General features: G+C 28.8%; 1 protein-coding gene and 2 long non-coding RNA genes across 9 annotated transcripts in view; all 3 read left to right on the top strand.

Annotated features, from left to right (window-relative positions):
* The window catches only part of LOC115881689 (uncharacterized protein CG45076-like), a gene marked incomplete at its 5' end in the record, with an annotated part of 225172 nt that overhangs the window by 105505 nt on the left and 97205 nt on the right, over window positions 1–22462 (top strand). For 4 of the 7 annotated variants that reach the window (XM_030899284.1, XM_030899294.1, XM_030899300.1 and 1 more), the window contains 1 exon segment: window positions 15533–15742. In XM_030899284.1, coding sequence (XP_030755144.1) covers window positions 15533–15742 — 210 coding nt within the window. 7 annotated transcript variants of the gene reach the window in all.
* Window positions 314–2928, top strand: LOC115881740. Its single transcript, XR_004050081.1, has 3 exons — window positions 314–451; window positions 1235–1445; window positions 2763–2928. It is a non-coding gene; the product is annotated as an uncharacterized LOC115881740 (long non-coding RNA).
* LOC115881731 lies at window positions 7581–11926 on the top strand. Its single transcript, XR_004050079.1, has 3 exons — window positions 7581–7737; window positions 10010–10234; window positions 11702–11926. It is a non-coding gene; the product is annotated as an uncharacterized LOC115881731 (long non-coding RNA).

A 22462-nucleotide genomic window follows, 5' to 3' on the forward strand; every position in this document is an offset into this window, starting at 1 on the left:
TGACGCCGTTTTTCTTTATTGTATGAATAGTTAATTATTTGAACATTTACTACGTATTGGACAAAAACTGGTCTATGTATATCAGCAACTGAAGGTATTACAAAATTATGCGAGCCAGAAATTGGATTAATTACTGTTAAATGGGTTACATGTTTACCAATTACTCGAGATTTATTCATCTTAATTAGCGTTCACTTTTTACCTAATTATCGATTACACACTTGGTTGAATAAAGAGAAGTATACACCATCGCATTACACACACAGACACACTACGAAAATCTTGGGAATCTGCCAATCAACGATTTTTCAATGGCGCAAAATATCTCAAATGGTGACTCGCACCACAACACCTGAAATCTTGATGACGAACGAACGCTTTGTTTTGAAAATTTTCGCTTAGTGAAACCTTATTAAGTTTTTCGAGTTTATTTCGATCGTATAAAATCATTGTAAGTATTGAGTTTCAGTTATTGGACATCTGGTAAAAGTGCTTTTGATGTTAGATATTTTTAAAAATACCCAATTTCTATTTATAAATAATTATTTGTTTATATTTGGCATGTTTCTGAAGCGGTAATAAGCAAATTAATTTAAATATTCTTTATGAATTCTGTAGTTATATTACATTAAAAATTAAAACTATTTAAAATAGCTGGAATACTTGTGTACTTGTTTAGAAATGACAACAGATGACATTTATCATATAAATTTATTTAAAGAAGTAGACAATTTTGTGATATAATCGCACTTTTTATACATTAAATGAGAATGATTACTATTAACATTATTCATATGGTTATTTGAACATAATTCTTACACACAATTATATCGACATCAATATAAAGCACTTTTATCAATATACAGGGTGAGTCTTAAATGAGTTGAAATATTTTCAGGGCTGGTAGATATCGATAAAAGAAACATATTTTCTCTTTACCGTTTTTGAAATAAGTTCAAAATAACCTAGTTATTTTACTTTTTTTTAGCAAAAAAAAAATATTTTTTGCTCAAATTTTGAGAACCAACGTATCTTTTCTGGGTTTTCTTTCTTGTAAATTTAATCAACTACTTATGTTTGTTATATTATCAAGAAACTATGGTTTTTAACAAAAAGCCGACAAATTCGAAGTCGAAATATACTACCCCTAAAAATATTTGCACTTATTTAAGATTCGCCCTGTATATTAGGCATTTATGTGTAAACAATAACAGGTAAACTATTTCCATTGCAGAAAAATGCTTGGTTTACAATACACCCCACGACACGGCATTATCGACTACGATTGCTGGCCCAGTTCTAAATATGTATCCATTGATATTCCCGATTATAGAATTACAAAGCCTCTTGACTATTACGACAGCTGGCCTAGATATTGGCCTATCTACTACCCTATCAGATCCTTCAGAACATATTTGAACAATCTGCTCTTAAGAGACTTACGTGTAAGTTACAATTATTCTACAGTATACCCCAGGAGTGTCTTTACCAGTGGAAAAACTTTTTTATTATTTACGTTTTGAGAAAAATTCATTGTTCAAAACATTTTTTTTTCTTTTTCTAAAATGGTTAATCCCGTTGATACTTTTAGAAATATTCTTACCGTTTTAGAGAAAATTAAGAAAAAAAAAGAGGCTTTTTTAATTCAATCTAATAAAAATAAATGTATTGCTCATGCATCTGTAGATGTTAGTAATGTATGGCAATCGCTTCTTTCATTTTAAAGAACATTACATAAATAAACATAACATACGTAAAATTTAAAAATAATCATACAGAAAGTTTGGGCTTTTTGGTTTTACCTTATTAAGTGATTATCAGGTAGTAATTGTTAATTTTGAAGTTTAACTTAATATAATGTCATTTTAACAGAACGTCAACGATTTCTTGTAGACGTATCTGTTTTAAAAAGTAAAGTGTTCTCGAATAGTTCAATTTAAATATTTTAAATAGTTTTTTTCTTGATTCTTTATATTTTTTTTTGCTTCCGACGACGGAAAGAGAAAACTTTCCGAAACGTTAAGCATTTCTTTCTTTGTCAGGCAAATTTTTATTACTGTAAACACAACTTCTGACAAGCAGCGTCCGTTTAGGTCTAACGCAGAAGTGTTTACAAAAAATAACTATTTTATTTTGTAGATTTTTCTTGCAGTGCAGTGGCGAAAAACCCATAAGGATTTTTTTGGATAGATGAAAATATGGTTGAATTTTTTTTGAAGTCCTAAAAATCAAAAGTCGTCTATGGTAATATAATTTAGATTTCATTCTTTGATAGACGGTTTTTATTAATTTTAACTAAAGTCATATTTTTTGCTGTTGCTAAAGTACCACATTTTTCAATAACTATTATCATCCTTTCCCTAGCATTGAACTTAATAAATTTGTTTCTTTAACCATTCTTTAATATTTTAAAACCGCAAAAATATGACGTTAATTAAAATTTTACCAATAACCATCTATGAAAGGATGAAAAGGAAATTACATTACCATAGGAATGCGTTTTTATTTTTCAGGACTTTCAAAAATTCAACGATATTTTCATGTTTTTTTTAATGTTCTCTAAAACGGTATAGAAATTTAGAAAAGTATAAACGGAATTAACCATTTAAGAACAAGCAAAATTTTTTATGAAGTATGCATTTTTTCTCAAAATGCCAATAATAAAAAAGTTTTTTCTCTTGCAAAGACAATACTGTATAACACATACTTATAAAAACTTAATTTGAAACTATATGTAAAATTAACTTTGATTCATTTTGTAGTTGAGAGAGCAACAATATGTTCATACCTACTGGTAATAAATAATCCTGGAAAATATTTACCTGACTGATAACGATACGGAGAGAAAATTATTTTATTTTGTTATGCTTTAATATATGTTTTAATAAATTGTAACTGAATAATATAATATATTTTGTTTATTAAAAATTTTAGTACGTTTTTTTCTTATATTGTTTATTGTTTTTTTACATATTAATGTCAGTTATTAATTTCTCTGTTAATAAAAGGATTTTTAGATGATAAAAATTGTTTCAAGAAGAGGATAAATTATAAAAAAAAATAATCAATGACATAATTATACTTTTGTATTACGTATACAAACATACGTTTAATTTTTCAAAAAATTATAACACCATAAATATAAAAATTTACAGAGACATAGAATAAAGACATATTATATAAAATAAAAATATATAATAAATTTATAAAACCGTTTTACTTCACAAGTACTAAAATCTTTATTTTATACAAACATTCTAAAAATTTATAAATATAATAATATATCATATTAGTTTTCTAATAACTGAAGGAAAATGAAAATATAGGTAATAATAAAACATTAATTATAATAAACGTCTAATTTTTTTTACAACTTAAATTTAAGAACATTATCTACTAAAGCAGAAAACAAGGCATATATTTATTGGTTTTCTTTAGCATGTAAAAAGTTATCTAAATATTTGTATCTCCACTTTGCTAACTAGATGTCATTTTACGCACACGTTGTATTAATAACGTTTATAAGTTCATTGCAAAATTATCCATTGGCATCGTCTAGTAAACATCAAAAATTGTTATATTTAACTGAAATATTTGCTGTCCAATATAATTCCAATAATAAATTTGGCCATACACACATATTAAAATTAATATTAATGATATATGAACACTAAATCTGAATAATTTACCACATAATATTCTGTTGAAAACAAAATGCTACAATGTGTTTTCCCAGTATCTGTTGATTTATTTAAAAATATTAATTTTGTTCTAAATAACAGCAACAATATCATGTGAAAATGTTTTTCGTTGTTGCTTTTAGAACTTAATGGTCTAGAACTATAGATGAATACAATATTTTTATCCAGAATTATTATTAACACTTTATAATTCCTGTGGTACATAGATAATTTTATTTTTTACCGAATTTAGTATATTTTGACCCATTTTAGAACGAGACAAATCTTCTATTTATTAATCTTCCGGTATATTTGTATTAACGCTGGTTGTAGAAACTTTGTTGCCGGGTTACTATTGTATTAAACAACCTGTTTATAAATCGACCGTTTTTGTTAATCGAGTTCAGTTTTTGTCAAAAAAAGCCTTTCGGCCCAGGTTCGAGTACCTTTCCATTAAAATGGAAAAAATAATAAAAAAACTGAAAAAGCATAAGAAGCGTTACTTCTATCTAAGGGTGAATCCATTTACAAAAAAGAATATCAAAAATATCTTCAGTGGTTGCGAACGAAAAATATTGTAGTAGGGGATATCGATGAAACATTTCTCTTGTAAATTTATTATATGTGACATTAATGATGTAAATGAATTATTAGAGTAGTTAGATCTCTATTGAATTTAACGGTTGTTATACCTATAAAAGGTAGAAGAAATTATGGTATCTTAATTCCGTTAATAATGTCTCAAGGGAGTTATGACTCTATTTATGTTTTAAAAACTTATTTAAACAAATAGCAAAAACTAACCATAACAAACTGAAATTAAATGTGAATACAACTTAATCTGTATGTTTTATCTGCAACGTTTTTTCCACTAAAGCTGAATACACACGTAAAGACTTATTGGGAGCAATAAATTGTACCAATTAGTTGTTAGAAAAATCGTTAAGACAAATCGACACTAATGCAAAGTTATATTGAATCGAATTATCGTATAAACTTTATCTGAGTGTTTATTCGTTGCATCTGTGTCATTCACAAAGATTTATTCTTAAATTTGGTAAGATTTATCTGTAATCGTTAATTTTTCTGAATTCCAGAAAATCTGAGCCTTTTAATTTATATGAGTACAGTTGTTGAAGAATGATAAATTCGAGTACAAGCATCCGACTTTTTCTTGTTTTGTGAAACTAAAGTTGTTAATTTGTGTTTTATTTAAAGTTATATATGTATTTGAATTTCATTGATATTATTTCAAGTTCCTTGCATAAAAATATCGTACCAATATTCTTTAGTCAACCGGGAGATTGATTTTTGTTCCGTTAAAATGGCAACTATAATATTATACTAATAACACGGATTCGGAAAACGAATTTATGCCTTTAGCAATCCTCCAGTCTAGAAAGTTTTTATAGGCAGACATGTAATGGTCCTTAGACTTTGTGGTAGCAATCCATGACTTGTTGATTTGGCCGCCTCTACTATCTCTGGTGGTGTACAGGACTCATTATCAATCTCATAAATCATTTTTTGATTTTAAACGAGTTCTTGATATGCCACTTAATAATCACTACCTACTTAACATTTGACAATTTTAAACGTCAAAATTAATAAAAAGAAAAGATAAGAAAAACGTCAAATCATCCACGCCGCGCATCGGTATGTTGTATCACGTTGGCATAGCAACAAATGTAAAGTAAATGCAAAGTATGATTTATCATAATTCACTGTTATCAGCTGTTATATTTCACTCTATTACAAATATTGTAGCGTTTTTTTATAAAACATTACCACTGCGAACGGCAGCTTTTCATCGGAGAGCAGTCGTGGATAAGGTATTTCACTAGAGAGAAAACTAATCAATAACAATAAACAAAAAAATACAGATATTGGGCGCCAGGCATGTACAGAGAAAGAAAACACAGTTGTATATTACTTAAAACTAATGGCTATATTTATTCATGATGTTCTTTGCTGGTACATGACATTGTAGAGTTCTAATAAATATATAGTGATTATATGTATAAAAAAATGGTGTTAAGAGTTGTACTAAATATCTATGAAAGTAATACCATTACAAGAAGTAATGTAATGGAACCTAAGATCTAAATAATATTTTAAATATTAATCGACATGAATGTTCTTAACAATCTAACCACTAAACATAGTCTGTACGATATTACTTAAGATGTACATTATTGTTTAAGACTGAAAATATAGAAAATCTAAAACATAAAAACTAGACCGTAAATCTACACTTAGCTGTTCTTTACGTAATCTTGCTTCAAACAGTAACAGCGTGAGGTGGTCTCGCATCTCTGTACTCGGCCATCAAATACAACAAAAGGGGCCAGAATGAGGACACCATGAATTGGAACAGCCGTAACTACTAACTAGCTTATGGATGGGAACGAAGCAGCATGGGGCTTACGCTACATCCATACTGTGGCAATATGGGGACACTACCCGTACCTTGGTACACTACTAGGACCTTGGATAATGCCCGAACCTTGGAATCAATACATAGATATGGGACACCTGCCCATACCTTGGACACAGTCCGTCCATAAGATAACGGTACAGGGGAACACTACCCGTACCTTGTACACAGTCCGTCCATAAGACAATGTACATCCATAAGATAATGTACGTCCATAAGATAATGTACGTCCATAAGATAATGTACGTCCATAAGATAACGGTACAGGGGAACACTACCCGTACCTTGGATACTACTAGGACCTTGGATAATGTCCGTACCTTGTAAATAGTCCGTACCATGGACCCTAAAAATACGAAACTCTTGTTTATAATCAAACAAGGTCTAATAAACAAAATGAACCTACCTCGAATTACTTCCGAGGGCTCAATAATAAACAAAAGAACTGTCCTTTCTTCCATGTAACCATTTCTTCCATGTAACATTCACAAAGGACAAAAGAAAAGGGACACCAACGTGCCAGCAAAATACAAATACAAGTTAAGTTGGGACATCCAAAACTCTACCCTGTTGCTTTGAAATAGCAGCTGATTCATATTATACAACAAGATTTAAATAATCACCATTTCTAAAAGCCGGGATGGTTAGGTTAGGCTACAGAGCGTTAAAAGCGAAAGTCAGTCCACAGCACAGAGAGTTGACAGAAGCGATGTTGACAGCGCCTCCACAGAGCGGTGAAACGATAGCAGGGTTGGCGACTAGGGAACGTAAAAATTACGCCAAGCGTGCCAAATAAATTATCAGGCCTGAACGATACGGAATCCGATGACGATACGCCAGACATCATATATATCATATATAAAAAAAGACATGTAACGAACTAAAAACGTTACAATATGGGCACCATATTCCATTCAGCTAGGAAGTAGAATATTGATTTATTATTAAGTGGTCGTGGACAAAATACTTTTCAACATTTACTATAGTTGTGAGGTTGTTCATAATTTGCGACAGATTTGTCTTCCATTTTAATCGCTATGTTGTGTGTATTTGTCAGCAATTTATCTCCCAAAATTAAAAATTTTTAGGTGACATAGACTAGCAGATTTTTCGTTACAATATCTTCAATTCAACGATAAATCGGTCAAATCGGAAGATAAAACTGTTCGTGTGTATTCAGCTAAAGCAAATCGTATGATAAGTCGTTGCGTCTGGACCGCGCTTAACACAAAACTTCGTATTTACATACTATCCAAATCTCCTTTAAATTAAAATCTGACTCACTACAATCGCAAAATAATTTCGTAAACATTCCAATACCGCGCTGGCCCACTTTAATCCAATGAATCAGTTTGATACTCGACCGTAGGTTCGGGTGTTTTACGTTCGGTTGTTTCAGTCCTGCCCTGGATTCCTTATGAAGCCCGGTTTATTTTCGGATTGTTTTGCAGTGAATCACCCGGTATAATGCAATCGGGGCGGGCCGGCTTGATCTTGGCATTGGTTCAAGATCAGGCCGTAAAGAATTTTTCGGAAAATTCAGGTGAAAATTAAGTGGCGTGGTGTTTTAGTTAGTTTTTGAGCAAATTCGAAGCGGAGCATCGACACCACATCGAAAAGGTAAGATTTTTTAATTCTTGATTTTTTATTTTCATAATTTAGTTTTTGTTGTTTTGGTATAATTTAAAAAAAATAATTACAGTGAAACGATAATAGAACCCATATAGAATAAAACTTATTCAAATAAAAAAAAATAATCATATTAGAATTAAACAAAGACATTTTCTCAATAAATCTAACATCATTTTTATTTAAATATATCAATTATTTTGACTTTATAATACACTAATATAGAGGGTGAGTCTTAAATAAGTCCAAATATTCTCAGGGCTGGTAGATCTCGATAAAAGAAACATATTTTCTCTTTGCCGTTTTTAAAATTAAAAAAAAATATATTTTTTGCCTGAATTTTGAGAACTATTGAATCTTTTCTGGGTTTTATTTCTTGTAAATTAAACGTACTAAGTACCTATATACTGCCATTTTAATTAATTATGTTTAAATAAAAAAGTAAATTATGTTTTTTGACTAAAATTAAAAAAAAAAAAATTTTTTAGAAAAAATAAAAATTTTCAAAAAAATTTTTCGCGAAAAAAAAACTCATAGACGTGTTTCTGTGTCGTCGAAATATACTACCCCTAAAAATATTTGAACTTATTTAAAATTTACCCTCTATAATCTTTAAAGTTAGTTTCGAGGTTTAGGTGAAATAATAATATTAAGTACGTTTCGTTAAATTACTTGCCGTGAATTATTGGTGTATTTTTATAATTAGTCTACACCTTTGAATGACATATAATAAAACTTCGAAGAGAATTGAATTATTTATTATCAGATATTTTTCAATGTAGAAATTAGAAAAAATATTTTGATTAATTAAATATATTTTTATTTATTTTAATATTCTTCTTCAAAATTTGCCATTATTATTTTGAGAAACCCTGTACTAATAGAATGTTAATTTCTTGTTTATTTGATGGTTTGATTTGATTTTTGTATACTTATTTGCTGAATAGAACAGATAATAAAATAATGTTGTAAGTTTTTTAATTAAGATTTTTTGGTGACTATTTAGTCATTATTTTTATCCACTAATGAGAATTTAAGAATGAAACAGAAAAGAATAATGTTTTGTATTATCCAAGGAAATTCATTAAAATAATTTCTATATGTTATTAGAAAAGGAAATTTTTTTTATTTTTATTAAAATAAATGTTAATCGTATACCTAAAGATTGTGAAAAATTTATATTATTTTATCATCTAGTAAAAAAGTCGGAATTTTGCGTTTTTTCTTTAAATTCTTACTAAAGACAGTGGCTAATAGCCTAAATTTACAAATAAATCAAAGTATATTCTATGTTATGTATGCAGAAAAATTATTAAAAAGAGTCAATATTAACAAACTTCTCTGAAATTACCTGGAAGAAAGCAAAGAACAAACAAAATAAATTTCAAAGAATAAAAATATAGTTTACTTTGATAATATGTTTGTATAATTCTAATGTATTTATTTAGTCTTAATAAAAGATGTAAGTGCAAATTACTTAAGTAGATATTTTGCGAAAATCCTGGTTATTTTGCCACTAAAAGGGAAATGTTATGTAAAACCCCTCTGCCTAGAATCCAAACAAAAACTAGCTTGTTTGTGGCTCTTAACCTGTTGATAAACTTTTCTTACGCAACAAAGTATGCTTAACGTTTTAGGAGGTATATCTCCTTTTATCATCAGGAGGAATCAACAAAATCGCGTTTTGTAACATATCTTTAATCGGATATTAAAAATTACAGTTGGGCGGTTATAACTTTTGGATTCACAACAACAACATAAAACACTAATTCGCCACAATATCCCAAAACACTTGGAGTTGCCAACATAAGATGTAACTGTCATTGTATTAAGTGTGTATTTTGGTGATTTAGTGCTTTATTTTGCTTTTTAAATATTTAAATGTGAGGAAAATTTGTTTTACCAGTCAAAAGGTACTGACAGCCTAGTCTCGGTTTGGATTCTAGGCAGCAGAGATTTTTAAAAAAGATTTTTTATATTTTTTTTAATTATATTTTAGTGGCAAAATTCTAGTATAAAAGAGTATTAGTACAAGTAGTTTTATTCTAAATAAATTTATATCTAATTCCAAACTAATAATATAGTCAAAAATTATTGTTTTGTACAAAAATATCAGTAGTACTTCTTGACTAGCTAATGCGTTTCAAATATATATTTTTATTATATCTAAATAAAATGTACATCAATCTTAGATTTAAAATAGAATATTTGAAATAACTAAAATTTATTTTGACCGTAAAATGTAATGGATATATTTTTTAAGATGTTGGAGATTGAGACACGTTGGGATCCTATCCACGGGTACGATTATACCTATTGGCCGGATTCAAAATATTTCAAAAATTACCGATTCTCACCGCCCATTACCATCACAGATGACTGGTCATACAGATCCAGGGTATGGTTCCCGTACTACTGGTCTACCAGGAGGCTTTTCCAGCACTACCTCGATTACAAACCCTCTGACATATCAATTAGGGATGTCAGAGTAAGTATGATTATAACTACATTTACATTACTATACCGGTCTTTTTGCCAAAAGTGGTTCACCCCTATAACTTTGTTATTTTTTCAGACAAAAAAAACGAGATTTAGTACGATAGTCTATGACATAAATCAGGATTCAATGACGTTTACAGTAACTTTCGGGCACTTCCTGTTTCACCGGAAATGATAACAACTTTTGATTTTTATATGGTACCTTTATCTTTATTTCATAGAAAGTTACATTCTGAATAGAATGAAATATCATATGTCAAATTTTGACATATTCGCTTAAAAAAATACTATTTCAAATTTCAATCTACAGTATGTCCCCGGATTTTCTTTACGAGAGGAAAAACCTTTTTATTATTGACTATTTGAGAAAAACGCACTCTATAAAAATTTTGCTTGTTCTGAAATGGTTAATTCCGTTTATACTTTTCCGAATTTCCATATCGTTTTAGAGAAAATTAACAAAAACGTGAAAATATAGTTGAATTTTTTCTAAAAGTCCTAAATCTAAGTAGTCCTAAAATCCAAAATGCGTTTCCATGGTAATATACTTTCGTTTTCAACCTTTGATAGATTGTTATTGATAGAATTTTAATTAATGTCATATTTTTTGCTCTTTTATAATGTTAAAGAAGCACAACATTTTTGTTCAGTTCAGTACTACGCATGTACTACGGAAAGGGTGATAATAGTTATCCGAAAATGTGATACCTTAACATCAGCAAAAATATGACGTTAATCAAAATTAATAATAACCATCTATCAAAGAATTAAATCGAAAATATATTACTATAGGAACGCCTTTTGATTTTTAGGAATTTTTATTTTTGGATTTTAGGAAAAAAATCAATCATATTTTCATTTTTTTTTATTTTCTTTAACACGGTATAGAAATTTGAAAAAGTATAAACGGAATTAACCATTTCAGAACAAGCAAAAACTTTTATGAAGAATGCATTTTTTTTAAATGTCAAAAAAAAAGTTTTTCCTTTTGTAAAGACAATCCAGGAACATACTCTCGAAAAATATATAAAATCTCGAGAAATATTAAACGATCAATTCTGTTTTTCCAACGAGTCTTGATTAAAAAATAGTGGTTTTAACACAACCATGGTACTCTAGATTGAAATATAAAATATCATTTCTTTAAGCACTAATGTCGCTAGTTGACAGATTATATGATATTCTATTCAAAATGTTATTTTCTATCAAATAAATAAAAAATACCGATAATTCAATTTAAAAGTCAAAAGTTATAGCCATTTTCAGTGAAACAGGAAGTACCGACACTAATTGAATTCGTCAATCATTCCTAATTTATGTCATATACTAACCAACCAAATCTTGTTTATTGAAAATTAAAAAAAAAATAAGGTATAAGAACTTTTGAAAACACATTTGAAAAACACCCGGTAGAATATATAGAATGTTATTTTCAGTAATTTTTGTCTTTTTTTAGTTGAGAAACAACCTTTACTTCTAAATTGACCTATTATGTCTCAGGAGTTGTGGAAGAACATCAAAAAAACGTCAAGGAAATATAAAAAATCATTCAAGTCCGGAACTGAGTGTTGATTACTAACGAGAATATTTCTTTGATTTTGTTGTTATGCGATGTAAAAAACTAACGAACGATATAACTTAATTTTAATGAATCGACGGTAATAAAACGTGTCTCAAAAAATCAAAGTATTTTTATTTTTACTACCTTTGACTTTTTATTAATTCAGAAAACCAACAAGACATTTATCAAACTTACATAAACTTGTAATAAGATAAAACTTGGAATAAAAAGAGTGGTTTATTTAAAGGGTGACATTGGTACAGTACGTTGAAACGATATTGAAAGCCTGTCACTTGGCTTTAAATAAATTCGGTTTCAATTGGTGTGAAATTGAAATAAAGATAATCAGACTTATTTAATCTTAAATGAATAGATTAAATGCATAAAAATAATTAAATTATGTATTTATGAAGACATATCATGAGATTTCATTTCTTGTTACTTACAAGTTGTTAATAAGAAGAAATTGAACAGTAGGCAATTAAAAATACAGTTTGAGCTTGAAATAAAACCACATATTTTTAGTGGTGGCAAATTTCGATTCCAGGATCACGTTCATGAGGTTTTTTTTTAAAAATTGTATTTTTTGATATTTTTTGAAAGGTTCTAAAAAAATATTATAAAATATCTTGATAATATGGCAACATAGATAGTAGATTAAATTAAGAGAGACGAAAACACAAAAAAAATCCAAGGGTTCTCAAAATTTAAGAAAAATTAATATTTTAAATTTTTAAAATAAAATACAAGATCTACAAGCCCTGAAAATATGTGCACATATTTAAAACTGTAAATATATTATAGTCCTGTATATCAGTGATGGACATTGCGATTCTTTTTAGTGAATCGAATCACACGATTCAATTTCTCATATTGAATCGACTCCTACGATTCGTTCATTTGAACGAACCACATGCACAATTTACGTTTCATAAAAACAAGAATCGGAACTGGCACTACCGGCTTAAATATACAGTTCTTTCATTTTTTTTCAACACTTTATGACACTGGCGTAACTGGATTGATTATTATACCAATAATATTAAATTATCAATCCAGTTTATATATACTATTTATTAAAGACTCCTTAATACCAGTTTAATATTTTTAGAGCCATATTTTAATTCTGATTTAATAATCATAATCAATAGTATATAATACCGCATGATCGAAAAAAAAATGGCGTTCAGTTGGCTTGGAAATGAATTTCTTAATTTTTATATTGAACGAGGTATCTTATAGTATGTTTATATTTGTTGCATGTATTTGTTTAAGTATTTTCTTTGGAAATGTCTTTAGTAAAAAAACTATTTTGTAAACAGTCCTTGAATTAAAAGCCAACAGAAGTAGAATTCTCAATAACTTTTAATTTACTTTTTTATTACAGTTGAGGGTTGGAACCTTTGGTGTTACACAGCAAAATAAAATTACACTAAATCACCACAATACACCAAAACACTTTTACTTTTACACTGGACGCGCGTTTCGCTAACCATGTTAGCATCATCAGCAGATGATTATAAACTCAAAATAGTGAAAAAAATGTAAAATTATAAACTCAAAATAGTAAAAAATGAGTTTATAATCATCTGCTGATGATGCTAACATGGTTAGCGAAACGCGCTTCCAGTGTAAAAGTAAAAGTGTTTTGGTGTATTGTGGTGATTTAGTGTAATTTTATTTTACTTTTTTGCACTAAAAATATTGTTTTTAATGTTAATTTAGTGTCCATAGTTTCAGGAGGAAGATCATCTGTATTTTAATCATATTGCCATCACTTTAGTTTCGAAATGTGTGTATGTATAAAGAGTTATAAGTTTAAATTGATTAATTTAACAGATAATAATTATTGTAAAATATATTTTGGACGATTTGTGGGCTACTAAAATATTGGGAAAATACTTAAAAGTATAGAATAATATGTAAAATCAGCTAGACTATAGTAAAAAAATTATGGGCGTTTTTTAAATATAAACCAATGAAATTATTTTGTGTTGTGGCTGCTTTTCTTTACTATTTATGGTTTGGTTCTATTCTTAATTTGCTGTGGCGTGATTCACCTTTTCTTAATTTTGCTATTTTTTGTAGGTTTTGTGCATTCAAATATATAATAAGCGTAAAAATAATTAAATATAGGTACAAAAACACTTGCAAAGAAACGTTTCGGTATTTTGGCACTTCATAATGACTTAGACTTTATAAGATTGCTCCCAGCATTGTCGTTGTGATAATAAAAGATAAATTAATGGAAAAGGACACGGAGAAGTTTCTTTTGTTGAGCCTTTAATGGCTCTCATTGTTTATAAACACCCCTGGAATATAAAGTGAGATGAGACATTCCAAAAACGAAAATGGCTCGGTATAACGACAAAACTCCATAACAATATATCTAAGCTGTTCAATGTTATTTTTAAAACTTTCACCCGGTATTTGTTTTATAAAATATATAACATAAGAAATATTATATCGACTAACACTTAAAGTTACTTATAAAAATATTATCTGTATCTCCGGATCATCTTTACAAGAGGGTAAACTTTTTACATTATTAGAATTTTGAAAAATTCATTCTTCACGACATATATTTTGCTTTTTGACGACATTTATTTTTAAAATGTTAAACAAGCATGAATTAGTTCAGTTCTACGGAAAAGGTGATATAAATGTTGTGCTTCTTTTTGTAGAGCAAGCAAGACATTTAAAAAAGCAAAAAATACGCAATTGCTTGCAAACGGCATATGATTTGAAAAAAAAAAGAGTTTTATTACTACTTTCAAAGATATATTAAGAATTTCGATATAATTAAAGAAACACTATTTTCTCTTTCAAAAATTAGTTTGGGTCTTTGATTGGGAAAGATTAGATCTTTTCAATTGTTTTAACTTTTATATTTTTTTTATATAAAAAAAATCTTTAGAATTAGAAAATTATAAAATTGAATATTTATAGTATTTTCAAAAAAAAACAATATAATACGTTTTCCTTTATTACAATGTGGGAATGACATTGAGATCTTAAAATTAAACTTATTATTTTTTAAACTGATGTCTGAATACAAAATAATTCATAATCTATTTTACTATTTTGGAATGCAACGTTCATACTTTGAAGCAATATGAGATGCACTGTATAATGCTGTGCTAACCTATTGTTTTAGTAGTAACTTAGTAATACAGTGAACTTGCACTTGATGTAAATTGCCTGTAGCATTGTATACGTATAAATATTAGTTTCTGCTATATATAGTTCATGAAACAGGTTTTAATACCACGTTTATTGTGTTAAACTAAGCAAGTTTTACCGTAGTAAGTAAATATAAATATATTTGTTATATGTTAATTCAAAATATTTATATATATAACATACATTCTAAAATTAACCGAGGAATAAATATTAAACAAACAAAGCAACTTATTCTATAAAATGTCTATATTTTAATAGGTTTATGCAGCATGTATATTTTGCTGCATAAACCTATTAAAAATATAAATTTTATACAGAATATAACTTGCTTTATTATTTATAACCATACGTTGTAGCCCCAATTTTCAAAATATTAAACAGTCAATGCATAAAAAATGTACAGTACCTACATTTTTTTTATTTTAGCGATAGAAATATGATAGTGTTAAAAACGAGCATATATAACAATATTATAGTGCATAGAAAATAGAATGTAAATTATAAGCAGTAGTAAAGTGTATCTGAATGTAATAATTTTTTCAGAGAATGATCTACCTTAATTACCCTTACCGAACTCTCGATTATTACCCCGAAACAACGAGATACTTTCGACCATTAACCTTATACTATAATTATTATTACCCGATCAGAAGTCTGAACTACTATTCTGACGTATGGCCCTACTATCCATACCACAGATACTTATACTACAAGTACACATTACCTTCAGACAGATATTACCATCTGAAAAGCGTAAGTATCTGATCATGGTACCTCAACAGAGTTAAAATAATAGGTATTAACACACATATCACAGTTATTAACTCTTATAATGACGCTTGGATTCATTATAATAGGTTAACGGATTCATATTAACAAAACGGATTCATATTAACAATTAAAATAACATCAATAACTGTTTAATCACAGCTAATATAGGACCGTAATCGCATTAAAGTATATTATTTAAATTACAATTGATACACCCTGAAGTAAAGCAACGCAATTTAGTGAATAATTATAATACAGATTTGCTGTTATTTCTATTTCGGTCTATACCAAAAAAATCTGTTTTTATACCGGTAGTTTAAAATTGAATTGTAACAAACGCAAAAGTACAAAGTATACGAAAATAATATGTGTATACTTTGTAATTGTATCATCAAAATTTATATTAAGCCAAGAATTCTTTCAAAATGTACGTTAATAGTGTAATTGTATATTATAGAATATTGTCCAGCAAGGGAACATAGATTTTGATAGACATTTAACATATAATAGAAAAAACAACCCTCCTATTGTATGTGTAATTAATATAGTCTCCATGTTCTAAAGTATAGTTGTTATACTTGAGAATATACAGGTATATTCACCGTAACTTTTATAATAAATATATGGAGTCTCATTTAAAAATCGTAAATATAGGTTAATATTCCAAAAATGAAAATATTAAGAAAAAAAATAACTATGCTACTGTATTCCACACAAAAATATTCTATAAGTATCCGTTCTTAACTTTTTGCTACGTTTTTTACTTACGACATTGATTTCGAGAGTTATCTGAAATTGCAACATTCCGAACATTACTCGTGAAAACTAAGAGAGCCCTAACAATTTTGTTTGTGGTATCATTGGTTTCATAAAAAATAACTAAGGTTCACGAAAACCACAAGGTTCTATGTCACTAATAAGCGAGATTTGTAACCCTCATTTTCTACCAAAATGGGACACTGTATGTACAATGGTTTTTAATTATCCAAGACCATGATCTTTGGTAGCTAACATAATGATCAATTCTCGGTTCTGGGCATGGGACCAATCCACACCAAATTTTAGTATCTTAATTTGTGCACCACCAACAAACACAACTTTTTTAAAATTAATGATTAATTTTGTTTTTATTTATTTTTTGATATTTTTGACATGTTTTATAGAAAACATTCAAATATTGTCAAGGGAACCAAATGATTGTAAAATAACAGCATTGTCTATATATACAGAAGTAAAAAAATACCGAGGGTGTCATTTAAAAATCAAAAGTTGTAGTAATTTCCGGTGAAACAGGAAGTGACCAAAAACAATTGAATACGTCAATCAATCCAAATTTATGTTATATACTAATATACCAAATGTCGTTTTTTTATCTGAAGATATAAAAAAAAAGTTATAGGGGTGAGCCACTTTTGAGACGCATCCGGTATATATGATCTTGGAACAAGAGTATAGTCTGGATTCAAGATAATCTATAGAAAAAAAAAATCCATAGTATATTCGCAGACAACAAATAATCAAATAAACTATATTATTAATAGTAGAAAATTATCGGTTAAAACATTAAGAACATCATCTTAAATATACGAGTATTAAATTTGCTACCGACTACTACACACCATAAAAAGACCAAATACCTAAGACAATAACACTAAAGACAGAAGAAAAATTAACACGGACCATTTTCATTAAATTGACTGCGTTTCATTGCTGGCTGGTGCAACTCGAAGAAACAATTTTCCTTTGTCGACCAACGAAACACAGCGAGACCTGTTAATTTTTTCGAGCACATTAATTAGTTTTTTTCAGGACAGACAAGCTCGGCAGCCGTGTACGGCCCGAGGCCATCAAAAAAGCTTTGTTCAATAACAGTCCTCATTTTAACTGTGGCCAACTTTTTCCACTCATATTATGTTTTTGTGTCGTTTTATTTTTGTTCCATTTTCCAGCTATTTTATTTCTCTATATAAACAGTTATTAAATAGTTAATTTTTATAAGATATATTTATAAAAGAGATACTTCTTGTTTTATTGCATATTGGCAAGTTTTAAGATAGATTTTTTGTTAGTTTTCATTTTTTTTAAATTTAGATTTTTTGTTTTTGATTTTTCTCCTACCTTATACAGAGTGTTTCAAAACAAAAGAGAAATACTTTAAGAGGCGATTTCTTGTTAAACTGTAGGGTACATTGTTTTATGTACAGGGTGGCTCGAATTCGACGCTCATTATTTGGATTTCGGAAACCGTAAGAGATACAGGATCGGTTAAATGGAGGCAAAGTTGCGCAATTAGCTAGCTTAATAAAATGCCGTATTGCATTTTAAAAAATTCCGAATACTTCCGAATATATTTGAAAAAAACGGAATTTTCAATTTTGTTTTCTATTGTTTCCTGGCTTTATTTGTTAAGATAACTTAAAATGAAAAACACATTTTCATGGCCACTTTTTCTGCTGTTTAACTCTGTGTGATTAAATATTCACTTTGACGTTTCGGCTACTGGCGACCATCATCAAGTTAATTTTTTTTAAATACGGACCTGATTTTTTTTTCAATTTAATTAAATCCTTTCATCACTCTTAAAATACTATATATAGTCACTTTGATATTTGCCGACGTTTCGTATAGAAAATTCCATCACCAGAATATTTTATGCAAAAAAAAAACAAAAATAAAAATGCAGTACGGCATTTTATTGAGCATCAAATTGCGCAAATTTGCCTCCATTTAACCGATCCTGTATCTCTTACGGTTTCCGAAATCCCAATGATGAGCGTCGAATTCGAGCCACCCTGTACTATACTATCGAAAAAAGAATGCGTCAAAGACGGCTAAAGAATGAAAATCGATGATAATTTTGGAGAGGTTAAACCCTATATCTAATTTATTTGGCCCGTACTCTTGTTTATGTTTATGGCATGTTTATATTTTTTTAAAAATTGTAAAAAATTCCCTAATACTTTGTATTGCCTCCCTTGGCTGCTACAACTGCCTATAATACGTCGCGTCCGTTCATACTGTCATTGAGGCTGCATATACAGGGTGGTCCGAACTGTATTCCGGAAACTTCAGCAGCATATTCTGCAGATAAAAATAAGTAAAAAAGTTCTTATAAATGTATGTCCTAAAACGCTTAGATTAAGAGATACAGGGTGTAGAAGTTTCATTTTTATTTCGATTTTTTCCAAATAATTTCTGAACTAACATCAATATTAGGATAAAATTTGGTGTCTGGGAGATTTTTAATATGAGAAATTCGATTTTGATATCAATATGACTCCTACTTGTAGAGGGCGCCACCTACATATTTTTAACTGGTTTGAGTAGTAATAACCTTTCGTCCGTACCTGTATAAAACTACCAAGTAAAAAAATATACATTTATGACGTTTTTAACTTAAAAAAGATCTCTTAATAAAAATCGCTACGAGTAATAGTTCTCGAGATATTTCAAATCGAAATTATCAATACCTGTCATCATTGACATAAATTAAACATGCAGTTGTCTAAATAGTTAATAGACGGAAATCATAAATTTGAAATGTATTTGTGCCAAACCATCATCAATCATCATTTTTTCGAATAAAATTTTATCATTATTTTAAAAAAATAAAATTTTTCCAAATTTATCTTTTTAGTCAAATAACTATCTACTCAACATGTTTATTTTTTGTCAATAATGACATGTATTGACTATTCCCATTCTAAATATCTCGAGAAGGGTTTATTGTAACGATTCTTACCAAGAGACATTTTTTACGTAAAAAAATACGAAAATGAATATTTTTTCATTCAGCAGTTCTATACAGGTACGGACAAAAAGTTATTACTCTTCAATACAGTTAAAACACATGTAGGTGGCGCCCTCTACACATAGGAGTCATAATGACATCAAAACCAGACACAACAGACACCAATTTTCATCCAAATATTAAATTAAATAATGAAACTTCTACACCCTGTATCTCCGAAACTAAGCATTTTAGGACATACATTTATAAGAAGTTTTTTTACTTCTTTTTATCTGCAGAATATGCTCCCGAAGTTTCCGGAATACAATTCGGACCACCCTGTATATTATACTGCCTTATGCTTTCCCATTTTTCTTTTCCCATTTCGAAATTATTGAACATATATACGAATAAAAGGTGATATATTTATATACAGCATACCATAGAATTCATGAAAATAGGGCTAAAAATAACAAAAAAATTAACACTATCACACAATTTGTCCAAACTCATATATACTCTGTTGCGTTTTTTTTGCATCTGAATGTAGATTTGTGGGTCTGGAAACGTTCTATACTTTTTTAATCTTTATATAATTAGTATTAATTGTGATAAGTTTTTTGTCGATTTTAGTAAATGCCGGCTAGAGATTGACCTGACCAAAATTATTATCGATTGTCATTGCCTAACCGTCTTTGACACTGTTTTTTTTTCGATCATACGGTACTATTTTATAACGGTATGCCAGCAGAATAATAATAGCACGCCAGACAAAAAATATAATAAGAATTAACGATTGCCATTAATAGAAATTTGTACACAAAAAATAAATCTATATCTATGTTTTTTCTAATCAAGGACATGTTTATATTAAATACAATCTTAAAATACTTGATCTTTTTCGCATTGACATTGCAGTTCTGCAAATAGGTATTAAAACATTTTAAACAACATTATTAATTCTGCATTTTCTTACAATATCATGTTACAACAATCTGCGTTTAAAGTAACATTATATTTTATACAGGGTGAGTTTCCTACGATGTTCTCTATGGGCATCTCGGAAACTACTGGAGATAGAGAGTCGGTTAAACGGGGAAAGAATTGCAGTTTTGTGGGGTCATAAAAATGCGCTTTTCAGATTTTTGAAAAAGTTCATGGCTTACTAGATATTTCGAAAAAAACAAATTTTGCCTATTTTAAAAATTGTCCCTAATTCCATTAAAAATTAACACTATCACACAATTTGTCCAAACATTTCACCGTTGCGTTTTTTTTGCATCTGAATGTAGATTTGTGGGTCTGGAAACGTTCTATACTTTTTTAATCTTTATATAATTAGTATTAATTGTGATAAGTATTTATTTTTTTTTTCATTTTTTTTAGTCTATTTTAGACAAAAAGTGTTCAGATAAAAGTTAGAGATTTTTTTAAGATAATCACATTCCTAATGAGTTTGTGTTCTCCGATTTTTTCTAAAGCCTGTCATTTTTGACTTATGACACAAATATATGTTTTTTTTAAATAGACATAATAACCATAGTTGGCCATGACTTCATAAAAAGCGCCATTTTTTAAGCTTTTCAGCGATATAAGCTATAATATGTTTCTTTCACAAAATTACTGAGTTATAACCAACTCTTATCTTTCTTGATTAATTTCACTTAGTTGGCCATGGAAACAAGTTGAATCGTCGTTGCTCTCAGAAATGTGGAATTGTAACATCCGATCTTTGTAAATTAAAATCAACAAAAATTGTAAATAAAAATTTTTCAAATGAAGGAAAGCGTGTAGGATTATTGGTTCAAATTTTCTTGGCCATACAGTTTCGAGGATACGTTGACCGGTGAAAGTTACTTACGTTTTTTAGAGAACGATTTTCAATAGTGTTCTAATTTTGTTATGATTTATAACTTATAAAAAGACAAAATATATTATTAAACGGCTCTTTACAATTTGCATTACACAAACTAAAACTTAAAAAATAATATCACTACAAGTTATTTTAGAAAATTTTCAAAAAATCCGCAATTGTTTTGAGTACATAAATGCAGCTTTTTAAAACTGAATTTCTAGCTATTCTCCCTTCGACTGCTTCTCTCAATTCATAAGTTCTTTTGTAAACTTTGTTGTTACCCATACCGCATAAAAAAAACTAAAATGGATAGGTCAAGTGACCGAGGAGACCCATGCAATTGGTCCACCTCTCTCTATCCCTGAGTCTACATAATTATGATATAAATAATTTTTAACATTTCTTTCATTGTGGGGGGGGGGTTTAGTGTGTCATAATGAAAGTCATGTTTGAACCACTCTATTAATGCGCTAGTATCAAAATTTAACTTTTCTAACATGTCTTGAAAACTGTTCTCTAAAAAACGTAAGTAACGTTCACCGGTTAACGGCCAACGTATCTTCGAAACTGTATGGCCAAGAAAAGTTGAACCAATAATCCTACACGCTTTTCTTCATTTCAAAAACTCTTATTTACAATTTTCGTTTATTTTAATTTACAAAGATTGGATGTGACAATTTCATATTTCTGAGAGCAACAACGATTGAACTTGTTTCCATGGCTAAGTGAAATTTAAGTCAAGAAAGATGAGAATTGGCTATAACTCAGTAATTTTGCGAAAGGAACATATTATAGCTTATATCGCTGAAAAGCTTAAAAAATTGCGCTTTTTATGAAGTCATGGCCAACTATGGTTTCCATTTAATGAAACATATGTTTGTGTCATATGTCAAAAATGACAGGCTTTAGAAAAAGTCGGAGAACACAATCTAATTAGGGATATGATTATATATATTATCTAATTAACAGTTTTCGTTCATTCTCCCTATTATAAAAGGTAAAGTATTTCCTTAAGATAATGTCCGCTTAGGGTAAGCTGGCAACGCTGACAAAATTCATCATGGCATCCCGGATTCAACCAGTCTGATTGGTCGAGATTCTCGCACGTCTTGCCGCC

The sequence above is a fragment of the Sitophilus oryzae genome, unplaced genomic scaffold (genome assembly GCF_002938485.1).
Source record: "Sitophilus oryzae breed Bouriz unplaced genomic scaffold, Soryzae_2.0 scaffold_1111_pilon_pilon, whole genome shotgun sequence".
In the NCBI taxonomy this organism is placed as follows: Eukaryota; Metazoa; Arthropoda; class Insecta; order Coleoptera; family Curculionidae; genus Sitophilus; species Sitophilus oryzae.